Source organism: Gallinula chloropus, assembly GCF_964237585.1.
Source record: "Gallinula chloropus genome assembly, chromosome: 1".
Classification (NCBI taxonomy): domain Eukaryota; kingdom Metazoa; phylum Chordata; class Aves; order Gruiformes; family Rallidae; genus Gallinula; species Gallinula chloropus.
This window is the reverse complement of record NC_140085.1, coordinates 197,467,462-197,493,352: the sequence shown is the minus strand read 5'-3', so window position 1 is coordinate 197,493,352 and position 25,891 is coordinate 197,467,462. Positions and strand designations below refer to the sequence as shown.

At 37.8% G+C, this 25,891-nt stretch overlaps 1 protein-coding gene across 3 annotated transcripts in view; it reads left to right on the top strand.

The window, feature by feature from the left end:
- The window catches only part of GRM5 (glutamate metabotropic receptor 5), a gene marked incomplete at its 3' end in the record, with an annotated part of 269,980 nt that overhangs the window by 105,794 nt on the left and 138,295 nt on the right, over positions 1-25,891 (top strand). For all 3 annotated transcript variants that reach the window (XM_084276966.1, XM_084276965.1, XM_084276964.1), the window contains exon 2: positions 11,663-11,912. In XM_084276966.1, coding sequence (XP_084133092.1) covers positions 11,663-11,912 — 250 coding nt within the window. The remainder of the gene's footprint in view (positions 1-11,662; positions 11,913-25,891) is intronic.

The following is a 25,891-nucleotide window of genomic DNA, read 5'->3' as shown; positions in this document are numbered from 1 at the left end:
TAAGGCAGTAAGATAAACTACACAAAAGTTAATATATGGTAAAATGTGTAGGCACAGGTTTTTAAAAGACTGTTTCATTTAGGTACCCTAGAGGCAGTTTACAAATGATTTAAGTAGTGTCTTTTTCTCATTTTCTTTCTTAAAGTACTATTGCCAATATAGACATTATTATTATTCCTGATCTAGGAGTACTTGTGAATACTCCTGCAGTGTTCTTAGGCTATACATCACAAAAATATTAATCTAAAATTTAAAGATCCTGGGCATATATTTTATTATTTATTTCATATTTATTTTAGGCTTGCAAATTTTCTTTTTCCTAGGTGACACAAGTACTTTCCAAATTATTTGTATATTTTAAATATTTTCATTTGTATCTCACTGTTCTAGGAAACAGATGGCATTTCATGTCCTGAATTTTCATTCTGATAATACTTAACATATCAGCTTCTATGACAACTGCTGGCATGCTATAAATGAACATTCTTCTGTCTCATATTACGTAGCTGACAAGACCCTACATGTGTAAAGTTGAAAGTTTTGTTGATAAAAACAGTCCAGAAAATGTTCTGGAGAGATTACTGGATCACAAAATTCAACATTACTGATCAACTATAGGGAGAAGCACAGGAAAATTGTGTGGGGTTTTTTTTTTTTTTTTTTTTTTTTTTTTTTTTTTTTTTAAATGGAAAATTACCATAAGGAAAGATTAAGGTAGCCCAACCCAACTGCCAGGCATGTTGGAAGATGCAGATCAGATGCTTCTCAGTCAGAGGGAACTAAGACTGCCTTTCTAACGTCCTTTCTGAGGATCCTTAAGGGAGAAAATCAGAGACAGTTTGAGGAGTAAAGGTCAAATAATTAGGTTAGGGTTGGTTATTTCCAGAAAAAAATAATTTTCCTGCAAACAGTTTGGGATAAGAGAAATCAGATTTTTTCCCCAAAATTTAAATTAACAATTAAAACCCAATAGAACAAAATACAGCCATTCATTTGCATATTTACATAATTGTTATCTATCTGCACAATTATGCCTTGTTTTCTTTCTGTTTCCTCTCTTACATTTGTTCTTATTCTTACACTCAGTTCAGAATTCTTAATTTAAGTATGAAAAGATGAACCTGTTTCTTTTCCCAAATTTCTATTCCAGCCAATAATATTTTTAAAAACCTTTGCAATGTTTCTGTATCCTAGCTATCATCCTCAACATCAGCGTCATTTGCAAGTTGAATTAACATTGTTTACTCCCTTATCAGATCATTAAGAAAGAAGTTAAAGGTGATAGATGACAATGTTTAGGTCATCAGAAGAGGTCATCATCTCTGTACTTGAGCATCTCACAAACAGATTTTCAGGTCCTCTGATCGTTTTGCCATCACTAGTTAGCTTTCCAATAGGAGACATAAGCTCAGTGGCCTTGTTAAAGATCTACCTTATATCCATTTAGAATAATATTTCCAACACTGATTTGAATTATGATAAACATCATGTGGTTATTAAATCTGTAAACAGTATCATGCTGGATGAAGCTGCTACTAGATAGAACACAATAACTTGCTGCTTTTTGCTTGGATGGGGAATGATTGTGTGAGAAGCAGTTCTGCAGAAAACAAGTTCTAGATTAAAATGGATCACAAGATAAATTTGAGTCATAAGTGTCGTTCGATTGTTAAAAAAGTAAATATACCGAAAGTATACGAAGAGGTAATACGATTCAGAGATATGAAATAGTCCTTCAATTGTGCCCTTCTCAGGCAAGCTACAAGATAGAAAACTACCATATCTTCATAAACACCATGAACTAATTGGAGATCAAGCACAAAAATACTCCATAAATACAAAAATTATGGTAGAAAACAGAATCATCAGATTACAACAAGGAATATTTAAAACCACCTGTTCTGGAAAATTCAAATGCATTTTTAAAATATTCTTCTAAGATATAATTTTTGTAATTCACCAAAAGGAAACAATTATGCAACATGTTCCTAAAATGAAACTACTCCCAAGAAAATAGTTAGTCACACAGTATAGGTTCTCTTATCCTATACAGTACACTTTAAGAATTATTAATATGCCTCAAGAAACTTTATATTATTCCCTTCAAAATCTTTTGACAAGCACTCCTGGGAAATGCAGTCATAGATCTGCCTTACAGTTACTATTCCAAATATTCATGGATACCTGATAGACCTCGCTGCTCTCAGAGTTCAGATTATCATAGAATCAACCTGTGTTGGAAGAGACCCTTCAGATGATGGAAGCCAACCACAGCCTAACCCTGGCTAGTCCACTTCTAGATCATGTCCTTAAGGACTTCGTCCATGCAACTTTAAATACCTACAGGGATGGTGACTCCATCACCTCCCTGGGCAGCCTGTTCCAGTGCTTGACAACCCTTTCAGTATAGACATTCTTCCTGATATCTAACCTAAATCTGCCCTGGTGCAATTTCAAGCTACTTCCTATTGTCCTATCACTTGTAATGTGATAGAAGTGACCAAGCAAAACATCTCTGCAACCTGTTTGCAGATTGGGAGAGTCACAAAAGCCACTCTTGTCCCAAATGCACGTGCTGAATATGAATTTTCACAGTCATTTAATGTGAATTAAAGTGCGCGCTTTTCACCTACAATTACTGTGGAAATACAAGGTGTTATCATTAAAACAGATGTTAGATGTACAGAGTGACTGTTGATTTAATAAACACTATATGTCTGTTACAACTGAGTAAACGTGAGGTTTTTTGAGGCAAAACTATCAGGTTTCATTCTGTCCTTTCAGCAGAAATAAGGACCTCATTACTGTAGTTATCTGAGTTTCTCTCAATCTGTAATACAATTATTCTCATAACACTTCTGTCAGGAAAAAGTTTTTACCTCCATTTTACATAAGGAGATAGGGCAGAAAGAGAAGCACTTACTAGAAAACGCAAAAGATTAATTGAAAGTCTTCAGAGTCTATTTCATCTCTAAATGATGCTTCTTTTTGCTGGGTGACTTCCAGTAGTACTCATCTACCAACCAGAGTAGAATATAACATCAAGCAGATTTTAGAAAAGACCAATTACAAACCATAGCAGAGTTAATTAATATTACATGAAGGCATGCTGCAGATTGTGAACATACAGAATCACAAAATCACTGAATGGTTTGGGTTGGAAGGCACCTCAAAGCCTATTTAGTTCCAACCACCTGCCATGGGCAGGGACACCCTCCACTAGCCCAGGATGCCCAGAGCCCCATCCAACTTGGCCTTGAACACTGCCAGGGATCCAGGGGCATCCACAGCTTCTCTTAAAGTATGATGTTGTTCACTTGTAGAAGGAACCATCTTTTTTGAGAAACATAATATGTAATATCCTAAGTCAGAACTAGGAGTGGGTCCAAAAAACAGTGAAGAAACCTCAGGCAGCTGCACTTCTTGGGAATTCACTGTGCCCACATTGAAGAATACAGGATCATAGACCTAAGTGTTCCCAAAGCCCTCTCCTTTCTGATGCAGCATTTGTCTCCTGAAAGGAACAGCCTGCAGACTAATACTGTCAGTCTCATGTGTCCTCATTTCTATCTGAAAACCAAACAAAAAATGAAAAGTATACACTAAATGAAAATGTAAGAAAATATAGAGTATCCCTGCAGACCACTAGGAACTTTCATTAATGAAATGATGACATGATACAGGAAGTGTCTAAGGGAAATGTTTTGGAGTCAGGTAGTTAGAAAAAGCTGTTTCACAAGCATAAACTTCAGAAACATGTTAATCTCTCCAGTCTGAAAGCAAGAAGAGCAGTCAGAGAAGGCATCATTGTTCTGCAAAAGCTGGCAAGCTTAAAATCCTTTAGCAGACATTAGCATGGCAGAGGACTTCAAACATTGCTCTGTGGACAAGGCCACAAAGCTGCAGTCATGACAGTTAGCAGGATGGATCAAAGGAGGTGTTCAGAAAAGGTTGTTTCCAGGCTGTTTCCTGTTCTCACATAGCGGTAGTGCTTAAAAAAATTTTTCTTTTAAAGTTATGAAGTGATAATTTAAAAATAAACAGAAGAGAAGGTGCATTAAAATGTGAAACTAGGTCATCATTTTCTTAAGCGGAGTGAATTTATTTTTTCAAAATAGCCAAGAGAAGATGAGAAAGAACATAGAAGTTTTGCTAGCAAAGTGACACTTCTGATCTCTCTCAGATGAGATAAAGGACACATTTAATTTAATTAAGTGCATTTTGTTGTTTTGTATATATAACCTCATTAAAATAATTTAAATATTATTTACTTAAAGATTAATGAATGGAGCTGGTTAAAAAACATTTAAATTAAAACCTCTGCTCAGACAATTCCTGGTAACTGAAACTTAAAAACCTTATAGAAAATAGCTTCAAGACTTTAAAATGTAAAAACACTACAGTTAATTATTTTTAAAGTAAAAATTAACTAGTTTTTTGATTCAGAAGACATATTTTGATTTTATTTTACATTCTATAAGGTGATATGATGTCTACATTAATGGTCAATATCTAAATTAAATACTGTAAGATCATTTTTAAAATTATTTCAATTAGACTGAATTGAATTTTAAGAGGATTAGAAGCAGGGATTTTTGGTTGGCCAATATTTTTGAGACTATAAAAACATTCCTTGTTCTCAAATATATAAAAGTGAAATATCTGAAATAAAAATCCTATTCATGAAGAAGGAAATTAAGTTCATAGCCAGTATGTTGGCATGGCAACTAATGTTTCTTTATATCAACATACGTTAGACATATTAAGCCAACAGTGACATAGGCAATCCTTTTGGGTCTGAGCTTTATGAACACTTAGACACCGATAAATCCTGTTCGAAGAGCTTTAAATTTGAATAGAAAAGAAGAACATTCAATGAAATAGATATATGAGATATATGGAGACCCATAATCATATAGATAGCTAAGTACAGCGTCCTAACTGCAGTCAGCAGTGTTTTATGACCCTTATAAAAGACTCTTAGATCATATGCTTTGAATCACACTGAGACTGGGCTGAAGAAAGGTAGATTGGTCTAACCACCATCAGGAGCTAAGCACCATACAGCTGCTCCTTCACTCCCTGCAGGGAAAATGGGGGAGAAAATAAGAGTAAAATGAAAAAAGTCCTTGTAACAGTATAATAGGTAAAAGACAAGCCATGCACATCAGCAAAGCAAGACAAGGAATTCATTCCCCACTTCCCATGGGCAGGCAGATGTTCTGCAAAAGCAGGTTACCCTATGACAGGTATTACAGGTAGGCATCCAGGTGGGTCTTGAATATCTCCAGAGAAGGAGATTAAAGTTTTCTAACTCTCTCAGTCAAAACCATCACACAGGTACAGAAATTTTTAGGATGGAGTAGGTAGGTTTCTTAAATTAATAACTTGCCCCGTTGTTGCTCCCTTCTTGGTTTCCAGTTCTCTGACACCTCTCCAAGCCCATCCAACACTGCCTGTCTGCTTTGCTTGATTAATCACTACTTTGGAGAAACCTTCCCTCAACATGATCAGTGGGTTCTTCATGAGGAGCAACAGAAAACCTTCTTGACAACTCTTATCAAAGAACATAACCTCATAAGAAAACAACACCTGTGTGAAAACTAATTTCATAGAACACGCTATATTTTCATCAAGATGTCTTCCATCTTGACTACATAGTGTGTTGTGCCACAGTTCTGCAGTGATCCTATGGAGAAGCTTCACAACAGCTGCTTCAATGTGTGGCTCCATATGAGGCATGGTGCTGGAGATACAATGTGGTGTCATGCTGAGGAAAGCCTAGTCATGATGCCTTCCACCAGAGCAGCATTTGGTTATTCACATTCTGAATGTTAGATATTAGATTACAAAAAAAGTGGTATCCTTAAAAATATGTGTGTGTACATACATATACATTTTCCCATAAAATTCAGATATTCAAATTTAGTCTTACGAATAAAGAGCTCAAAACCATTGAAGTTGCTATCAGTACTCAAGATAATTGAAGTGGAACAACCCAGTCTCCAAGTGATTATTAAGAAAAAGATATGGTCGGAGATATTTAAGTGGAATATTCTTATTGAAAGCATTTTTTAATGGACTGTGTTTAAAATTATTTTAATTTTTTAAAATTTTTATATACATATATAAATAAAATAGAAAATGAAATCCCATTTAAAAATCATTCAAATGCAATCTATGTTTATAAAATGTAAGCAGATATGTTTTTTTTCTTTTTTTTAGCACACATAGACAACTCCAGAATTCTAGGTGCATGTGATTTGATTTGATTTGGTTTCATTTGATTTTTTCCCTTCAGAACTACAACTCTGTATTAGATATAACTGTGCTAGGAAGACTATGATTCTGATCATGTTATATGAGTGGCATGTGATTTCTGTAGCTGCTCAAAAGATTTAGTATTATGTTCCTATTCTTAGTAGTGATGAAACTTTAAAAGGCTTATACAGTCATGGCAGTTAAATGTGCACAAAATCCAGTGGGTACCAGTAGTTGTAGGTACGACAGGCATTTTGTCATGATCAGTTTGAATTGTAACAGCCAGAGCCCTCTAACATTTTCTTCTGGGAAACTATTTTACACCCCCATACCTTTGATTTTTCAGGAAGATCACCCTGGTAATCACCCAACATTTTGCCTTTTGTAAATATCTTCTATTACTCCCACATCCATTTTCAAAATTATACTACCTTAGATTCTTTAAAGTATTTCTGATAAAGTTCATCCTATTCATGCCAATGAGAGCTAGTAAAATCTGAAGCTCTATTTTCCCTGCATTGATTGCAAAGCATCTACTGATAATTTCAACCTGACTTGGCTTCTTTTTTGTGGCTTGGATACAGCATGGAATATTATTCTGTGCTTTGCTTATCCTTGTCTATAAAAATGATACTAGCACTTGCTTAAATAAATATGCTTTGTGATAGGTAGGATAATTACCAGCTAAATGAGTGGCATAATGCATTTCTTCAATTTCACTTGAACCCCCCTTCCTTTACTTTGTGAATTTTCACTGCAGACTGCCAGAAGCGATTTTCCATCCTACATCTCTCCTAAAGGCTAATTCTCATTTACACTCACTGAAACTCTCTTATGAACCAAACAATTACATGTTAACAATTTGCATGTGCAGCTAATGATAAAAAAGCTCTTATATTAAAATAGAAATGTATGACACCCACACCCACCACCCCCCCAAAGATCCATGGGCAGGAGAAAAGATAGTTCTTTATTCCAATAAGATTAAAAACCTTGTTGTTTTGCTGATCTTACCTACAAATCTTAACAGTTTATGCCTATGTACTTTAATTGGCTCAATTTCTGGGCAGAGGGAACAAGAAGAGCAGCCTGCAGTTTGCTTGACCCTTTTGTATCAGATTGAAGCATTATTATGTACTGTACTATATTAAGCTTCATCTGGAAAAAAAGCACAATCTGTTCTTTTTAAGCTTCTTAATAGTTTCTAGTACTGATTCATTGAAAGTGGAACTAACAGATTGTTATAGTTAGTCTGTAGGTGGGGATGCATTTGCTCGAGTTTTGAACAAAATTCTAGTTCTGAAGCAGGGATAAGTCTTTTGCATGATGATGTAATTGATTTTTTTTTTAAGCATGCAGAGACATATGGGAGTAGCTTTTGAGCTGGGCTTAGGGCCAGACATTCAGGTAGGCAACATGCAGCATTCAGGCTGGCATTTTAAAAGAACCCTGCTGCCAGTTGTTGCCATGAGCAAAGGACATATTTACAATAGCTATCAACAGCTCACAGCTCCAATTATGCCACTGACAGACAAACTTTCAAGAGATGAATATCCAGTAGCAAATTGTGATACCTCCTACATCAGAATCAGTTGCAATATAGAGTTGCCAGTTTCCAAATGCTGAAATGAAGATGGAATTTGGTGAGGGAGGACAAGCTGCACATAAATTGAAAATACTTCAGCTCCAGCTTGTGCTGTTTGCTGAGTCTTTTCTTTTGAACTGGAACTAGACAAGCAAAAGTAAATCAACCCCTGACTTCTGATTAATTTTTCCTTAGGAACTTTCTTTAAATTTAGAAATGGAAACAAAATAGATACATGGATAGATTGCCAGGACGTAGACAGCTTCCATCACAGAGGACTCATTGAAGATGTTCATTGGTTCCACCTTAGGGGTTCTGAGTCAATTTTCATCTGGAAGTGAAACTACAAACTCCTCTGAGTCAGGCTGAGTAAGTTCTCACCTTCTTCATCTATGTGTGCAAGGCCTAATCCTTCTCCTTGTGTCACAGACCTGGTTGAAGAGTGAGAGCTGTTCTTCCAGCGCAACTTGTTCTTGCTGTGGCAGATTGACATGTCACGATTCAAGAATCAAATGTCCATGAGGAGCCTAGTTCCATTCAGAAAGCATGGAGATGCTCTTCCAATCTGAACCTCACATCTCATCCTTGAGAAGTTATGTAATGATAGTCACCAGATTTCCCTCTCCCATTCCCTCAGTGCTGTATGTATACCTTCAAACAAATACCAGTTTACGTAGAAAGAGAGATAGCCCAGAAGAAATTAATCCTAATGTGTGGTGTAAAGGAGTTTAGTAGAAAAGATTTTCTTTTTTCATCCAGGAGTGTTCATTATCCCTACAGTATAGCTCAAATTAAATATACATACCTCATCAAACCTCTTGCACAACAGGGGAATTCGCTATGAATAATTAATTAAGTAGAGTTTAATCAGCAATGATCATGACAAGAGCTCCACTGGTGTATTTGTATGAGCAGCTTGAAGCAAAGCTGCTTTCTGTTTTCATCAAATCTCCCTTGAGCTCATACCATACAACTATAGTTTTCCCAGTTGGAGAACTCACTCACTTTCAGATTTGCACTGCCAGGATGTTTTTCTTCCAAACGTTAAGCAAGCAACATTTTGCTAAGTGGCCTTGGTAGTTTAACACTTTTCATCTTGTATGACACATTTCTTTCTGTATGGTTTCCCAAAATGTCTTGATACATGACAAGACCATGTCCTTTTTGCCAGAGCAACATTTATTGGACTGGAAAAGATTTAATGCACTTTGTGTTCATTGCAAGACCTACTATTTTTCAGTATTGTAATTAAACCTATTCTCAGCTTTATAGCAAGCCTCAGGGTAACAGTTTGTATGCTTATAACACTTTCAAACAAAGAGTGCAATATCTGGAACATTGAAGAGATCCAATTCTGTAAGTCAATTAGGCCTGGCAAGGAATTTTCCATTGACAGTTTTTGGACAGAAAATGAAGTCTCCAGAATTTCAATCTCTTTGAGATACACTATGGAACAGCTTTTCCTCAATTTTTCATCTTCTACAGCAAAGTTTAATCTGTTGGGCTTTTTCCTTTTTTATTTTCTCTTAGGAAAAGAGAAACAGAATATTTAATGTAGATCCAGATTGACTTAAATGGGAATAGTTTTAAATGAAGTAGTATACTTCCTGTCAAACAGCTTAATTTTATTTTAGATGGCCTCAGAATCCAGTGGGAGTTGAATGTGACTGACCCCTATTTTTCCTTCAGACTGACTTTGAAGGATATAATATATCCTTTATGAGACACCACGTTTTTGACCTCTAGCTGAACTGCTTCAGCATCTCATGGGAATCACTTGATGCACATGTATCACAGGAAACAGCCCTTATGAGCATAAACTATGGGGATGCACTGGGGATGCACTGGGCATCTGATTTACAACTCCAAGGAAGCACTGAATCAACTGAGTTTAAAAATCCTATGACATTTTGCCCAGACATGATTTGCATAGTAAGGGCTTTTCCATCAATCCTAATCACAGCAGGGAGAATAATGAAAGTCATATTCGCTAAGGAGATCTGCATTCAGGTTGACATTCTGGTTGGGTACCATTTTGAAATTTCAAGATCTCCATGATTCAATCCTGATGTGAAATGAAGATCATGGTATTTCCTCTCTGTTGTTCTTTGTCTCTTTTGGTTATTCAAATAGTAAGATCTTCAATCTGAAGACAGATTTTCACATTCATACACAGTGCTGTGTGTGATACAGACTCTAAACTCTAGCACCAGAGCCACAGGGACACCTCCCCGGGTGGCCACACTGAATGCTTGATGGCTCGGATGTCCAAGGTCACAAAAACAAATTACAGTCCAAGTACTGATTCTCACTGCTTCACATGCATTTTCACTGTCAGTACCCCTTATATACTTGCAACTGTGCTGGTAAAAGAAAGCATTTTCCTTATAGATTCTCCCATTTGCAAACTAACAGAAGTGAAGGATCAGCACTCCTTTGCAACAGCATTAACACTCTCAGTAGTATTAATTTACCGATGGTTTCTGTGGAAATTACTTGGGGGGGGGGTGGGTTAAGGCAGTATTTTGGAGAAAGATTTCCTGCCTCAAAGGCCTTCCTATTTAAATGAGACATGAAACAGATTTAGACAGCCAGATGGAGGAGCACAGGGAACCAGAGACAATCCTGGTCAGGATGATTGTCAGTGGTATCAGTACACCCACTGTTTAAGCACTGTGACTTTTATGTAGGCCTGGCAGTGAATAGACTTTTTACGGTGCAGCAGAATAAAGAACACTAAATGTACTTATCTATTAATTTTTATTACCAATTTATCCCATAGGGGAAGAATGGCTTGAAGTAAACCTGTTAGGTTGATAGACATCAAATTTGAGAAGTTGTGGTTGTCTGGTGAAGTTCCCATTGACTGGGAAAGGGGAAACATAAACCCCATTTTTAACAAGGGAAAAAAAGGAAGAGCCAGAGAAATACAGACCAGTTAGTCTCACCTCTGGGCCTGGCAGAATCACAAAGCAGATCCTCCTGAAAACTCTGCACAGGCACTTGGAAAACAAGGAGGTGATTTGTGACAGCCAATATGGCTTCACTAAGGGCAAATCACACCTAAAAACAGGTGGCCATCTATGGTGTCATTACAGTATGGCTTTGGGCAACCTGGTCTAGTGAAGGTGTCCCTGTGCATAACAGGGTGTTTGGAACTAGATGGGCTTTGGGTTCCTTTCCAACCCAAACCAGTCTGGGATTCTATGATTTAATTTAAACAACAACACAGAAGTACATTCAGTTCACCTATAATATTGTTATCACCATAATACCTCAATTTTGCCAGTCATGGTCCAGAAGTTCTTTCTTCACATAATAAGTTTTTACCTGCAGTGTAATTAAATATTTGTACCTTTTCAGTTTGCATCATAGAAAAAGTCATGTTGGCATGACTACCTGTCTTGTTTTGCCTCTATTCTAAATATTACACCTAAAAGTTTATTCTGAATATATATTTTTCAAATTTCTGAAGTAAACCACTGACCACTTGATCACATTCAGACAATGCAAGAGAATCAGAAGAGATTGCGATTTTTACATACATTGTTGTACAAATTTTTGACCAGATCCTCACAGGTACCTAACAGCCTGTGGTTTCAACATGGATGTAGGCTCCTAAACAGAAGCAAGGTTTCTAGGAAAATTTGATATTGACTTGAAAATTAGATTAATTAAAAATCTAATTTTATTAATATTGGTACACTGATTCTCTGTGCAGACATGTAAAATATCTTTAAAATATTTACTGTTTCCAAAGCAAGTAAAGCATCTGCAAAATTTAATATAAGCATATGTGTTTCTGTTTGCATTTAGGAAACTACGGTGAAAGTGGAATGGAAGCTTTCAAAGATATGGCGGCCAAGGAAGGGATCTGCATTGCGCACTCCTACAAGATCTATAGCAATGCTGGTGAACAGAGCTTTGACAAGCTGCTGCGAAAGCTTCGAAGCCACCTGCCCAAGGCAAGAGTGGTTGCCTGCTTCTGTGAAGGCATGACAGTGAGAGGGCTCTTAATGGCTATGAGGCGCCTGGGACTCGCTGGAGAATTTTTGCTGCTGGGCAGGTGAGTAGCACCACAGAAGTATAGCCAGGTGCTTTTCTGAGTAGGGTAAAAAAATGAGACGGTCAGTAAAGCATATGTAAAACACATACTCATGGTCTCCCCTGTACATGTGCATAACTAAAAGACGTCAGCCATCTCGTAGCGGTACGTACTCTACAAAGACATGCATCATTCTCATGACATGTCAGGTCTGCTTGGCCAGCCTTAATAGTGCTGCATAAGGGAAGGCTGACACACAACCTTTTAGTTTGTTCACTGCAGTTTTAAACATATCATGTACATATACAGCCCAAAGCCGTGCCTCATCTGAATGACACTGTGGTAACAATTGCTGATGTGGTCTCTGGGAGGATATGAAATACATCTTCCTAAAATATTTTTTTTCTAACCACATTTTCTTCCTGAACCAATGTGCTGATCCATGCCTACTGTCCTAAAGGCAACACACAGATAATCCTTTCTCTTATGTGGAGCTCAGTGATATCAGTGTTTCCTTTCTGAGCCACCAAAGGGAGACAGGAAAACACTGATATGCTCCCCAAGCAGGATAAGACCATGGGCTAGTAAGCAGAGAATTAAAAGCTACTGATGGAAACCTAATGCGGTCTTTGTATTCGCCATATATTCAACAAGTGATCCCTAAATGAGATGAGAAAAAATGCTCTATTGACCACAAAACGGAGCATGCCTGCAGTCAGCTAATGTGACCTCCTGCTTTTCCAGCACGTTATTAGGATTACCTGATGCTGTCCCAGAAATGAACCCTACAGGAACACAAATAAAACAGTGTCAGTTAAATCATGTGTTCTGGTGAGACCCTCAGGGAAATATGTAAGGACTACAGCTCTGGCCAGCTGTCTTAGAAGCTGGAACACGGTCCCACTGGTAGGACATAAGCATCTATTCTAAGTCTGCCCTATTGCACACAGCTGCCCTTCCCCCTTGGGCAAAGAGGAGAGCAAAAATGCAAGAACAGGGACTCCTGCTTCTGTCCTCACTCTTGTATATCAGCCTACATTTTGGCAATTTCAGATGTGAGTTTCTTTCTTATTTCTCTGTCTTATGGCAACTGTGTCTGCCCTCCCTTTCAAATGTGTTTGATTGGTAGTCTCTTCCATGGACTATCTTGATTGTGGGTTATGTATCATATATTATATATTATCTTGTTCATGAATTGTATAGACCGACCACAGTCCTCAGGGTGAGATCCATCTAAACTTATCTACAATTTAGATACCTCCATGTGGGCTAATCAACATGGCTCCCTCTATAGTTAAAGGAGAAAAATAGGACCTTTTTTGGTCCCTTGTTTGCAATATGGACGTTTCAAGTAACTCAAAGAAATCATGTCCTAGAAAGAACATTGTACAAAGTCTCTCTTGATGACCACCTTAGAAGGAAAAGACTAGTAGACAGCTGTTTAGAATAAAATGGAGAAAATGCCACTATCTCTAACTGAATCAGGTGCCACATGACTTTTGCTGCCTTCTTTTATCCTAAACACAGGGCATTGCCAATTCTGTGCATCAGCACCCAAATTTAGAAGCATGTAAGCATCATTTAAAAAAATATTTTGGCTCTTAACTGCTCCAAACTCCAAACCATAGTTAATTCTGAATAGGATTTGTTTATGTACAACAGTGCTAAATTTAGTGCTTTGAGATGCTTTTATGGATAAGGACTTCAGGAACTCAAACTGTTGTTTGAGAATAAGAATGGAGCAATACAGCTTAGCTCTTAAAAAAAGTAAGGGCTAGAGAGAAGTGCCTTTGCTGGGTTTTTTGTGAAAAATGCCTGTTTCTAGCTGCACTGGGCGCTGTCATGCTTAATTATAAGAAAATTGTTATTCTGTATGTGACTGTCATTCAGTAAATTGAAAGTGATAGCTTCTCTCAGAAGTCTCAACTCTAACCTGTTTGAAGTTAAACCAAAAATCCTTAATTCTACTGGACCAATTTATGTGTGTCTATGCCCATGACAGAACTGTACAATTTATTTGGGAAAACTGTAGCATGAACTGGAAGTGTTTATAAAGAATGAAAAAGAGAGGTGTAGGGGTTTATTTTCTGTCCATTCTATTTATTAACAGAGATTCCAAGCTAATGGCTGAGAAGTACCTTCTGAGACAAAGGTTAACTTGTGCCCATGCAATAGCTGCTGGGGACAGATGTAAAATCATGGCACTTACCTTTACCCAAGCAGGCATTTCTTATGGCTGCATCAGACAGCTGAGGACAGCTGGAGTGATGTATTCTCTCTACGTATGTCTCTGCACTTGGGAAATCCCAAGCATCTAGGAGACTTCCACCTCCTTTCAATAGATTTGCTTTAGATTTGGTTTTAAACCCAGCTATAAGCCAGAAGGAAAGCAAGTAGTTCTGCCTCTGGAGGACTTTAGGACTTGTGATTTGACTCACCCTCAGTTAGGATAGTGGACTGGTTTATGTTCCTGCAGCAAGACTCCTGTGCAGTGTGGGGTGTTGTGAAGCAGTTATTTATGTTCCACAAAAATATTCATTCTCACAAAAATGTTCTTTTGCTGTGGGATAATCTCAGGGCTTCTCAGCAGAGTGGGAAAAAAGCAAGAGAAAGCAGGGAACCTGCACGAAGGGTTCTTCATATAGATGGGGTGCAGAACAACATGATTGTCCATTGACAACCTGAATTCCTGTATGGATTTAAAGCTCCATTTTCCAGAACCCTGATGTGCTGTGTGCTCTCTTGGTTTCAGCTGTTTGCCTCTGTTTGTTGACTGTTTAGTCGTTGGTCCAGAGCTAGGCTGATTGGTTGGTTCTGTGAAGAACAACCTAAGGCATTGACCTAGGATCAATGTAAACAAGAGGACAAACCCAGATCTTACAAGTAAATTATTTTGGGCACTTTTTTATACATCATTTTTATATGGGAAAAAGGCATTTAGTGAGATTTTGAAAAGAACAGATGGCTCTGAGCACTCAAAGGAGAAAGAGCTACATCTGAGATAAAAAAGGCAACTAATTTCTCTTGTGAAGCTATGCAGGAAAATTAACTGGGATAAGATTTTTACTTTCATTCATGCTCTGATCCTGGAGTTGCTCTGGGCTGCCCATTAAACTGTTAGAAAAGGAAACTCCAAGTGCAGGGATGGTGTGCGTCACAGAAATGCAATGGGCTTACATAGAAAACTTCATTTAGTAATGGATATTTCTTACCCACAGATGCATTTATGACTACCCCAAGTTCTGTGAATTGGCAAATTGTTTTATTTTATTTTCAAATGCACAGAAAGTACTAAAGTCCCCAAGTCACACAGCAGCTCTATGGGAAAACACAAGAAATCAATATTTACAACTTTCTCTTAGCTTTTTTTTCTTGTTTGTTTTTTGGAGAGGTTTTTTTTTGGTGTTGTTTTTTTTTTTTTGGAAGGGGAAAGTTTGGTTTTGTTTGGGTTTGATGTTTTTTCATTCCTAATTTGGGTTCATCCCGAACATTTCCAATCTGAAGCCTTGCAAAAATACTGAGATTTTAAAATTTCTCATAACACTTATTTTACACTCAGATAAACAGAAAACAGAGTAGCTAAAGAGAATACTTATCAAATAAATCATCCTGTAGAGCCCCAAGGGGAGGAGAAAAGATATTCGTCAATAAACACTCCACTCTTGATGTACTGTGTAGTTCCCTCAATTGCACTGCCTGTCTATGACAGAAATGAAAGATAGCAAGTCATTAGTGATTCTAGCATTCCAGAGCTTTTTGATTCATGGAAAACAATTTAAATGTTCAGCAAATATTTACCTCATGCACCTTGAGGAATTGGACTTAACCTGAAATAAAAAGTTGAGTGTGCTGACTTTCAAGTGTGGAAAAAAATGGCATTTTAACCTAACTGTTATTCAATGTAATTGAGATATGAACAGCAGGCTTCATCTGCTTGTGCTTATTACTTCTGTCATCCACAGGTCAAATGACAGCAGATATCCCTACAGATAAAATTCATTAGAGAATAAACAATAAATAGTATTATATTAGAATAAATAGTATTATGTAGTAATATTCTACATAGTAGAATAACTTTGGAACATATTTCAGAAGGAAATATGGAGAATTAGTTGTATAGGTTGTAGGTGATTTTCAGCTCTTCCTAGTTTTATGTAATTGTCAGCCCCAAGAGTTGAAATTTTGTTTCATGTTATATAAAGACCTTCATCCTCTTCCTCCGGTGTCTGATGTTTGAGCAAAACCTGTGTGGTAACTCTTGCTAGTGATAACTTTATCTGATGCCTTTCATCTACAACGACTATAAAACATCCCTTAGAATTACTAAATGTTGCATTGCTGGTTCCAATGATAGTTCATAATACAATACAAACTATGAGCCACAACTGAAATCATGTATATTGACTATAACTGTCTAAATTAAATGGTGTCAGAGAACAGTACTGCAGTACTAGATAATTGTTGGCATTTTTTTATCCTATAGCAATTTGCACTTTTGGGATGGGACTCGGCCATTGTGGCAGCGCTGTCAGGGATTGGTTCCAAGAGGCAGTTTGGACACATATACTCTTTTGGAGTAGAAGAATGTTAAAGTATACGGATACAGTCCATGCATGCTCTTACCTCAAGATGAGATAACTGTCCCGGGCTTGTTTTATTTAATAGTAGAAAAGCAGGTGTTGTACAAACCTACAGAGTAAGAGATTGAGATTTTGAAAGGGATTCATGATTCCAAATGCCAGACACTATGACTTTTCATACCTTAAGGAGAGAAGGGAAACTGGAGACATACAGACGTTAAGTGGCCTTGGTCAACATCTCCAGCTTCCAAATGGCATTCCTGTCTAGGTCTGATCTGCAAGGAATTGGTGGAACTTCTGTGTAATTCATGTTCTAGTACGTGCACTTTGAGTTAACTGGGTATTAGCTACCTTGTTTCAGTAAAGAAAAGTTGATTATCTGGACTTCTTTTTGTATAAAATGAAAATAAACACAACCAGTAAAAAAAATCAACTGAGGTAGAAATATGTCCTTAGGCTCTAATACTGATTCTGATTTTCAGCTGTCCAGTTGTAGAAATATCACCAAAATTTGCAAGTCTCATGGCCTTTAGATAATTATTCAGTCAAGGGTTTACAGAAATGTTACAAAACTGTGTATTGGTTACAGCTGCCTCAACAAAGTGATGAGAAATCTAGAATTACAGGGCATCCCAGGTGCAGTTAGGACTTGATGACTATGCTCTTAAATGTACTTGCAAAGATGGAGGGTCACATCCCGCATTTTCAGAATTCACTCTGCTCCATGATATGCAAAGGCTGTGCTTCAGGGTAAGGGGAACCCTCTGGCATGCACCCTTGGCAGAGTGTGTCCAACTGCAGGTGGATAAGGGCAGGACACCAGTTCTAGAAGTTTTATGATCACAAGTAAATCAAGTCATGCTCTGCAAGAGGGCAGCAGGCCCACCAAAGCAGTGCCCATTCTCCTCAGAACAGCACGTGTGTTCTCCAGCTTTCAGAAATCAACTCTCGTAATAAAAGATACTTGCTTAGCTCCTGAGGAGATGGATTCAAGGAAATTGTTGTTGGTTCAAAGGTTCACAGATGTTGCATCAAAAAGAGCAAAGTAGAACTTAAGTAGTAGAGATGAGGATAAGGAGGGAGAATAAAATGTGGAAGACCATTAGTTGTAGGAAGTCCCAAAAGTAATTTGGCTGATCGGAACCTCAGCAATATATGAAGAAAATCTGGTTAGCAACCAAAAAGGGCAACTATCAGTGAAAGAAAATTAAAGCAAGATAGATGATCTGAGGGAAATGAGTTCTTTTCTATAATTTAAAAGGAGATCTTTCACGAGACTTGTAAAAGTGTCTGTTGGACAAAGAATGATCTCACTGCAGGGGATGTAATAATTTCCCTCCCAAAAGTATGCTGTATGGTGTAGGTTAACATGCTTTTTTTCTGTGTTTGTACTAAAGTTCTTGTAAAATAAATGAGGATATGAAATTTTGCAGACCTGAATTATGCTCTAAATTAATTTTTGGTTATTTCTTCTGCTTCAGGGAAAAATGAATAGACAAAATTCTTCTATCTAGAACAGTTCTAACTGGATAGACTTTGGAAAAAATACGGAAGCTAAATATAAGTGTACAGATTTCTTCTCCAGGGATAAAATAAGCAGGTGAAAAAATACTTTCATATTACAACCATGTAACCCCAGCCCATTTGAAGAATCTGCTCCCTTTTCAATACATGGTAGATTGGAGCCTGCTCCAGCCTCATCGGAATGCTCTTTCCTCTGAGGCAACTGTCTACTGCCCACTTACTTATTTATCTCTCAGTTCTCTTGTTCAGGCATCCACATGTTGCCTCAGGAAACAGCTATTGCATTATACATAGTCATTAAATGCACTTTAAATAGAAGCATTAAGTCAGAATCTTCATTGCTATCCAAAAGACAAAGAAATTAGAAGTAAACCAAAGGTTTGCTTTTCTAGAGCTGTAAAAGAGTTTAGAGAAGTGAGAAGTTAAATTCCCTCCTATGTCCAGTGTCCTTAAAGTAAAGCAGACTGGAGGGTAAAAGATACATTTGCTTTGAAAAGGAGCATTGCAGTCTCTATTTACCCAGCAACCTTGGAGCTCTGAGACCCTCAAGGTGAGCAATATCAGCCCCATATATGTTCTTCTGCAGAAGGAAGCAGTCAAATGGCCGGCCAAGGCTGTTTGGTTAATAACTGAAAGGACAATCATTTTATTTCTATGGTATGAATCACAAAAGGTAAGTAAGGACCCCAAAGGCTATGCCTGAGGATTTTTGGGGAAACAGATGTGGAAAAGTACACTGAAACCAAATCCTGAGACCTAAAAATCTGCTTTTCTCTATTCTTTTTTAATCTGACTTACCTGTTTCTAACAAATACTGTGTCTTGCAGTCCAATTTCACAGACACTAATATGGATAGAGGTAGTGGGGGATGGGAGCAAGCTTTAATCATGTTTCATAGGTCTTCGTTTTGCCCTTGCAGGAATGTTGTATCTTCCCTGGGGTGTGTGTGAGTATGACAGTGTAAAGCAAACATCAGAGAATTTCCTAGTGTGTGCTTTGGCACACCTTCTGTTTATGTCAAGAAGAGATGCATATGTGTCTGAGAGGAAATTCAGGTCCTACACATCTGAAAACACAACATTGGTAACATGACTGTATCAGGTCAGATCAAAATTCCACCAGAGCAGTGTGTTGCTTCTGGAAGTGACCAAGAGCAGATGATTGGCAAAAAGTCACACCAGACCAGAATGAAACAAAGTTTCTTCTGTAGCATTCTTAAATCTGTAACTGTTCATCAGTTCAGGAACCTTCTACATCAAAGCTGGTGTCTTCGGAAGGGAAACCTTTTGTTCAGTGCACTGGTGTGAGTAAAAAGAAAGAAAGACTTACAGGGGTAGATCATGAGTGCAGACCTTAGTCCTAGGAGATAGGAGCTTTAATACTAGTCCTGGCACTATAATTATTAGTGATTTTGTGTGTGTCATTAGACTTGCATATCTTTGCTTTTTCTTTGCAGCTCTCTTTCATGACTACTTTAGACAGTGAACAACTCAGGCTATATGATGTTCTTTACTATGTATCTGTGCTGCCCTTTGGACTACAAGGATCCAAGTTCTTTTGGTTGTTCAAGTACTACCATAAGACAACACTACTTTAGCAATCTCAACAGACAGTCTTGTTCAATAGGAAACAAATGTTAGTTGACATTGGTAATGAATATATATCCTCATGACATGACGAATTATGAGTGTATCTAATTAAATTATTTACATCCTGAAGCACTGAATCTTTCTCATCTAAGACTAGCATTAACAACCAAGGGAAGGTAACTTAGTCAATAGGCTGAGTAGAGTTGTTAGCACCATAGAAAATGGCACTGATTGGAAACTCAGGATGTTATTCAAGTCTCTAGATCATCTCTACCTGCCTAATTCATGCTTAGATCCCTTTTGGATGGATCTGCTTACAATCTTTCAGAGATAAAAATTCCACAGCCTCCTCCAGTAACTGTTTCCTATGCATAACTAGTCATTATAATCTTCCTAATGTCTAATGTACCTTATTAAACTGGTTTTTTTTAAGCCTGTTACTTCTTGTACTATTCATATGAACAAAGGAAGCTGTTAATTCCTTGCCTTTCTAAGACTGCTATTTATATATTTAAAGACTTATGCTTACCCTCAATCTGCTTTGACAACTTTCCGTACGAAAGGAAAACATGTTTTACACTTTGGAATAACATGAGATTTCTATTCTCCCAGTGGAAATGAGATAGAGAAAAACACAGAAAAGGAGATCGCAAAGAATCCTGAAGTATTACATAAGATTTATTTTCTTTGCAAAGGGACAAATCCATGAGATGACTATAACAGTTAAAAAATAGACAGTGAGACAATCTCAAGGACAGCTCCATATTGCCAAGAGACATGTACTTGCAGTTCTGATGAAATCAAAGGAGTCGAATTACTGGGAAATTGTGTCCATTTGTGGGTGCATCTCTGTTCTTCCACAAGAAATATACCCTTCTGATTTTGCTTTCAACTTTAAAGCTCTACTCTATCCAACAGCTTATTAAAACTCAGAATGGGAGAAGTCTATGGGTGGCTTACAGAAGATTGTTCTCTTCAAATGCTTTCTGAGACTGATAGGTAATGCCCACAGAGATTTTTCTGAGATGATCCTATTTTAAGAATGAAAGAGAATCTTATGTGTCTAAGAAAAGAAACTAAAAATACTCTTGGAACAATAAAACCCCAAATCTATTTAATCTTGAGAAAAGATGAGATTCTTACTTCTGAAAAACAAGAATTCAAGAAGTGAAAAAAAATTTGAGATCTTGAATGCCAACATTGTTATTCCACAATTCTGTGTAGGCTACATGACAAAAGGTAACTATTTAAAACATTGCCTGAAAGTGTGATCTAGTATGTATTCCTAGAAAGATTTAAAGGTAGTCTGAACAGGATGAAAGCTAATATTGTCCTTGAGATCTTCTGATTTTTAGAACTGCTATAGATTTTGGTTACTGAACTTAAGTGAACCTAAAATGATCTCTATTAAATTCTTGGCATATGTTTGTCTTAAAGAAACCCAAGCATATTTCTGCTCCTTTAAAATTAACATTGTGACAAATAGAGGTTTGCTGAAAGGTACTGATTAGCGATTAAGATCTGTTTCCTTTCTACTATCCTTCTCTGTAGGACGTGGGTATGTTATTTTCCATAGCTTTCCTTTTTCTCTCTTTCATTTAACTACATCATCCCAGAACCCTCACCTAGGAATAGTGACTCACTGCACACACGCAAACCACACACATGTGTCTGGATACAGACAAGGTGTTTATGAGAGGGGGAAGACTGCGTTTTGTAGCTCCATGTTACCACCTCCTGATAAAGAGCATCTGTTCCAGATCATGTGGTCTGGGAACAGTCTCTCCTTTCAGCACATCTCCTATCAGTTCTTTTCACATCATACTTTCTGCATCCCCAGAGGTTCTTTGTGCACAAAACCAGGAGGAAGGTGTGTGGCAGATAAAGGGAAGGAAGTTCTGGCTTACTAGGATTCATTCAGCTGACCCGGCTTCGCAGCTGTTGTTACGCATGCTTCATTTTTGGACTAGAGAAGGAAAGTGGGAATCAGAAAGGCAAAGATGTTTTCTCTAACTCCACATTGAGATGATTTAGGACTACTTAACACACCCCAAAGATCTGAACATAAAAACATTACCCACGTGGCAGAGATTTATGCCAAGTAACCCATCTCACTAACATGGCTCAATGATTATGGAAGAATCTTACTCTGAATAATGAAAACTTCTGATTTGTAAACTTGTGGTGTAATACATTTTTCTGTCATTCTATTAAAATGATAAAGTAGCACACACAGTGTGCATTTCCCCCTCACTATGGCTGAATTGATGGCTTCTAGAGAAGCCGTTGTGTCTCCAGGGGTTAAGGCTGAAGGCGACTGATAACGTGGATGAAATACCAAAACTCTAAACCTCATTCTGGTAGAATTCAGTTCACTACTGCCTTGAAAAGATGTTATAAATCTTGGCAAGATGATACTGCTTTCAGGAAGAGCAGATAAAAAAAAATCATGGACTATTTCAAGGAATAAGGCCAGAGCTGAATTTTGTTGATCTTTGCCTATTAATTAGAAACACAGTAATAGCAGAATGCATTAAATGAACAGTTTTTAATTAGGAAGGCAAAGTTAATAAAATAGAATCTGTATTTATTAAGGGAACATATCCTTCAACCTTTATTCATGTTGACTGGTAACAATGAAGGAAGTAGAGACTGACTGAATCATAATAAGTCATCTCTATCTTGGGAAAATGTATAGCTATAAAATATTGTGATTTAATTCATTTTAACTAGTATGCTGTTAAACATTCTTTGTCTCTAAGTGCCAATATGCACAAATCAATGTTAAGGTTGGGACCTGTCTCTTTTTAACCATGATTGGCGAAGGTGATCTTTATTGCAGTTCTACCAACACATACCAAAAGAAAAATGGTTCTTCGTATCATAGTAGTTAAAGTAAGTGAAAGACATTTCTGTCTGAATAATTTTTCAAACTCTACCTGTCTTAAAAGTTTTCAGATTTTGGCTAAATCAGTTCATTATTCATAGCCAAATGTGCATCACCTGGATGCTGTCTGAGTAACAAAAAGTGCACGCTAACCACCCAAAGCCTGATTTTACTTAAGCATTCCTGACATTATGAAAATTGCACTGTAATGTGTTGTCATCTCAGCAATATCTTGAGGAGGATGACTGTCACAAAATGCAGGGCTTGATGTAAGCTTTATGCTTAATAGAGATTTCTGGGGTATTAAGCAGAAGTAAAATACTAAATTGTGTTATTTAGTTACTTGCTCTGATCAGATGTATTTAAACAAACTTCTAGAAACTCCTGTAAATAAGTGAATATTGAGAAATGAAACAGTAACTGCAGGTTGTTCATCTGTTTTTGTCAATAGCTGATTACTTGAAATGTCCTTACATGGGAGAACACTGAATATACAGTACTTTTTTTCTTTGGGAAAAAAAATAAATCAGGCAGAACTGGTTCTGAAGCTGTCTTCTGTTAGTTGAAACTTTAACGAAGGTTTATGTGGGTTTTTTTTTCTTTTTACTATATAGATATATAAGTGGTATTATGTAGCAATAATAAGAAAATAGATAGCTTAATTACTTATGTAGCAATTGCTCTGTCAGGAATCTAATTACTTCTTGCTGCTCCATAAGTCCTTGTCATGAGGGATCTCCCAGTACAAGGGCTCGGGTAAAGGTAATTAGTGTTTTCTAATCATCTCCCCCTGTTATTTTACACTACATTGAACTTAATATGCCAATTTCATCTACTGGCAGCCAGAAGCTCTGTGACAATTTGCTATTTCATTCTGGTTGTGCTCTTGTAGCCAGAAGACTAAATGATTCATACTCCACAAAACATTAACTCCTCTCTCCCAATTGAAAACAATAGGGCCAAAGAAGCACCCTGGGAACAACAGCAATAACAAACTGCATCAGGTACCACAGAGCCCATGTTTTCTTCAATGACAATAATTCAGTTGTAAGGTGCAGAATGTCATACCCACAGGAAAGGAGTCAAAGTATTTCCAACAGACCAGTGTAAGCCACACATCTTTCTTTTGAGCTCACCTCTGAAGTCCCCAGGAATCTGCCCAGGGTCAGGATGTAGATACCAGACAGGGAAACTGTTGTTTTTTACTGAGGCCTCCTTATAGCAGGCTATACTTGACTGTTGCGTTTCTCAAAGAGAAATCTTGAGCTCAGAACGTATCCAAGAGAAAGCTTGCTCGCTCTCTGAAATGGACATTCAGTTCTATGCAGGAGTTTGCAGATGTTTGCATAAGTATCTGTAGTTATCAGAGAAAGAACGTATTTATCTTCAAAATAAAGCAGGGATGTGTTCACATTATTATTTCATTATTTAATTTAAATACATTTCTTATCTGGACATTTCATAGACCTGATGGTGAAGAGCAAGATCTCACCAAAGGCCAAAGCTACACCTGTATGAACTCACTTAATTAGTGGAGGGGTACAGGCATGTACACAGGGTGATTCAAATCATGAAATCATAGAATCCTAGAATGGTCTGGGTTGGAAGAGACCCCAAGGATCATAGAGCTCCAATCCCCCTGCCACAGACTGTGCCACAAACCTCTAGGCCTGGATCTACATAAGGTTGCCCAGGGCCCCATCCAACCTGGCCTTGAACACCTCCAGGGACGGGGCATCCAACACCTCTCTGGCAGCCTGTTCCAACACCTCACCAGTCTCTCTGTAAAAAACTTCCCCCTAATACCTAATCTAAACCTTCCCTCCTTTGGCTTTAATCCATTCTGCCTGTCCTGCCATGTCTACACTTTTAAAAAGTTGATTCCCCTCCCGTTTGTATGCTCCCTTCAGGTACTGAAAGGCTGCAATGAGGTCCCCCAGCAGCCTTCTCTTCTCTAGTGGGAACAAGCCCAGCTCCTTCAGCCTCTCTTCATAGGGGAGGTGCTCCAGCCCTCTAATCATCTTTATGGCCCTCTTCTGAACCCTCTCCAACAGTTCTACATCTTTCTTGTATTGCAGGCCCCAGATCTGGACACAGTACTCCAGATGGGGCCTCACGAGGGCAGAGTAGAGAGGAACAATCACCTCCCTGTCCCTGCTGGCCACCCCTCTTCTGATGGAGCCTAGGATACCACTGGCCTGAGCTGCAAGAGCTGGCTTATGTTAAGTTTTTCATCCACCATGACACCCAGGTCCTTCTCAGCAGGGCTACTCTCAAGGAGCTCTTTACGGTAAGGTAAATTGTCTTCTGCTGTCCCTACTAAAGGAGATTTGAGACGAATACATCCAAATATCCTTTTTGTGCTGAGAATCATGGAAGATAAATCTTGACCAAGAGATCCTTCTCTCAAATGTGTTATGGGCTTTTTGGAAAATAGGAGGTGCCATTGCCCTTCAGGTGGCTGTACAGATGTGAAGTGCTTCCTCGGGTACAGGTTTAGTGGATACCTGTTCTTTAAAAGTGAGAGAGGTCTGTGGAGGGAGTCTACCCAAGGGGAGTCTACTCAAGGGAGTCTACTAAACGTGCCCATGTTTAAACTTGAATCCTTTCTTCAGCATAGTAAAACCTCATTCCTGCATACTCCTGAACCTTTGTGCTAGGAGTCAGATTTTGGCATCTGTTGCCTTATGCCTTGAAAAAGAGCTGTCAGTTAAATGTGCCAAGGGACAGCTGGGCCTACTAAACAGTGACCAAATGTTTCCCCACTGACTGAGGAACTAAGCATCTGAAAATCCTTCCAGCTTTTGGAATTCCTAGCCAGGCTTGCCCTGAAGTGTACAAACTTCAACAGTTTGTATCAGTGGCATCTCAGAAGGGACATTTCAAGGAAGAAATTTGATTTCAGCCCCACCAGTTCTGACTGGGCATGTTACATCCTAGCATTTCTAATAGTTTAGGTGGCTGGGAGTTCTGAGACAGATGAAGGTGAATCTGGATGCATAAATCTACAAAATAGTTCCTAAGATTGCTCTCTGTTCCATATATGTAGCAGCTCTCCCATAGAGCTCTTAAAGACAGAATCCATAGGTTCATGAAAAGTTATTGTTTCTGAAAGTTTATGTGCTTATAACAATTGAGCAATCAGAAGAGTGATGAAAGTGGCAAATTATTTTTAAGGTTGTCTGCAAAGCTGTTTTTGAGATACTGTCTTTTCAAAATGTATTGCATAATCTGTGTCAGTGGTCTAGAATCAGGAACTGGAGTGTTCAAAGCAAACTTTTTTTTAAAGAAATTTACCAGTCAGTATTCATTAATGAAATGGCTACATAATTTTTCTTGAAACTTTATTACCTACATTTTTTCATTATAATATTAATCTTAGAAAAAAATGAACATTTTATTTTACTAGAAAACAACTTT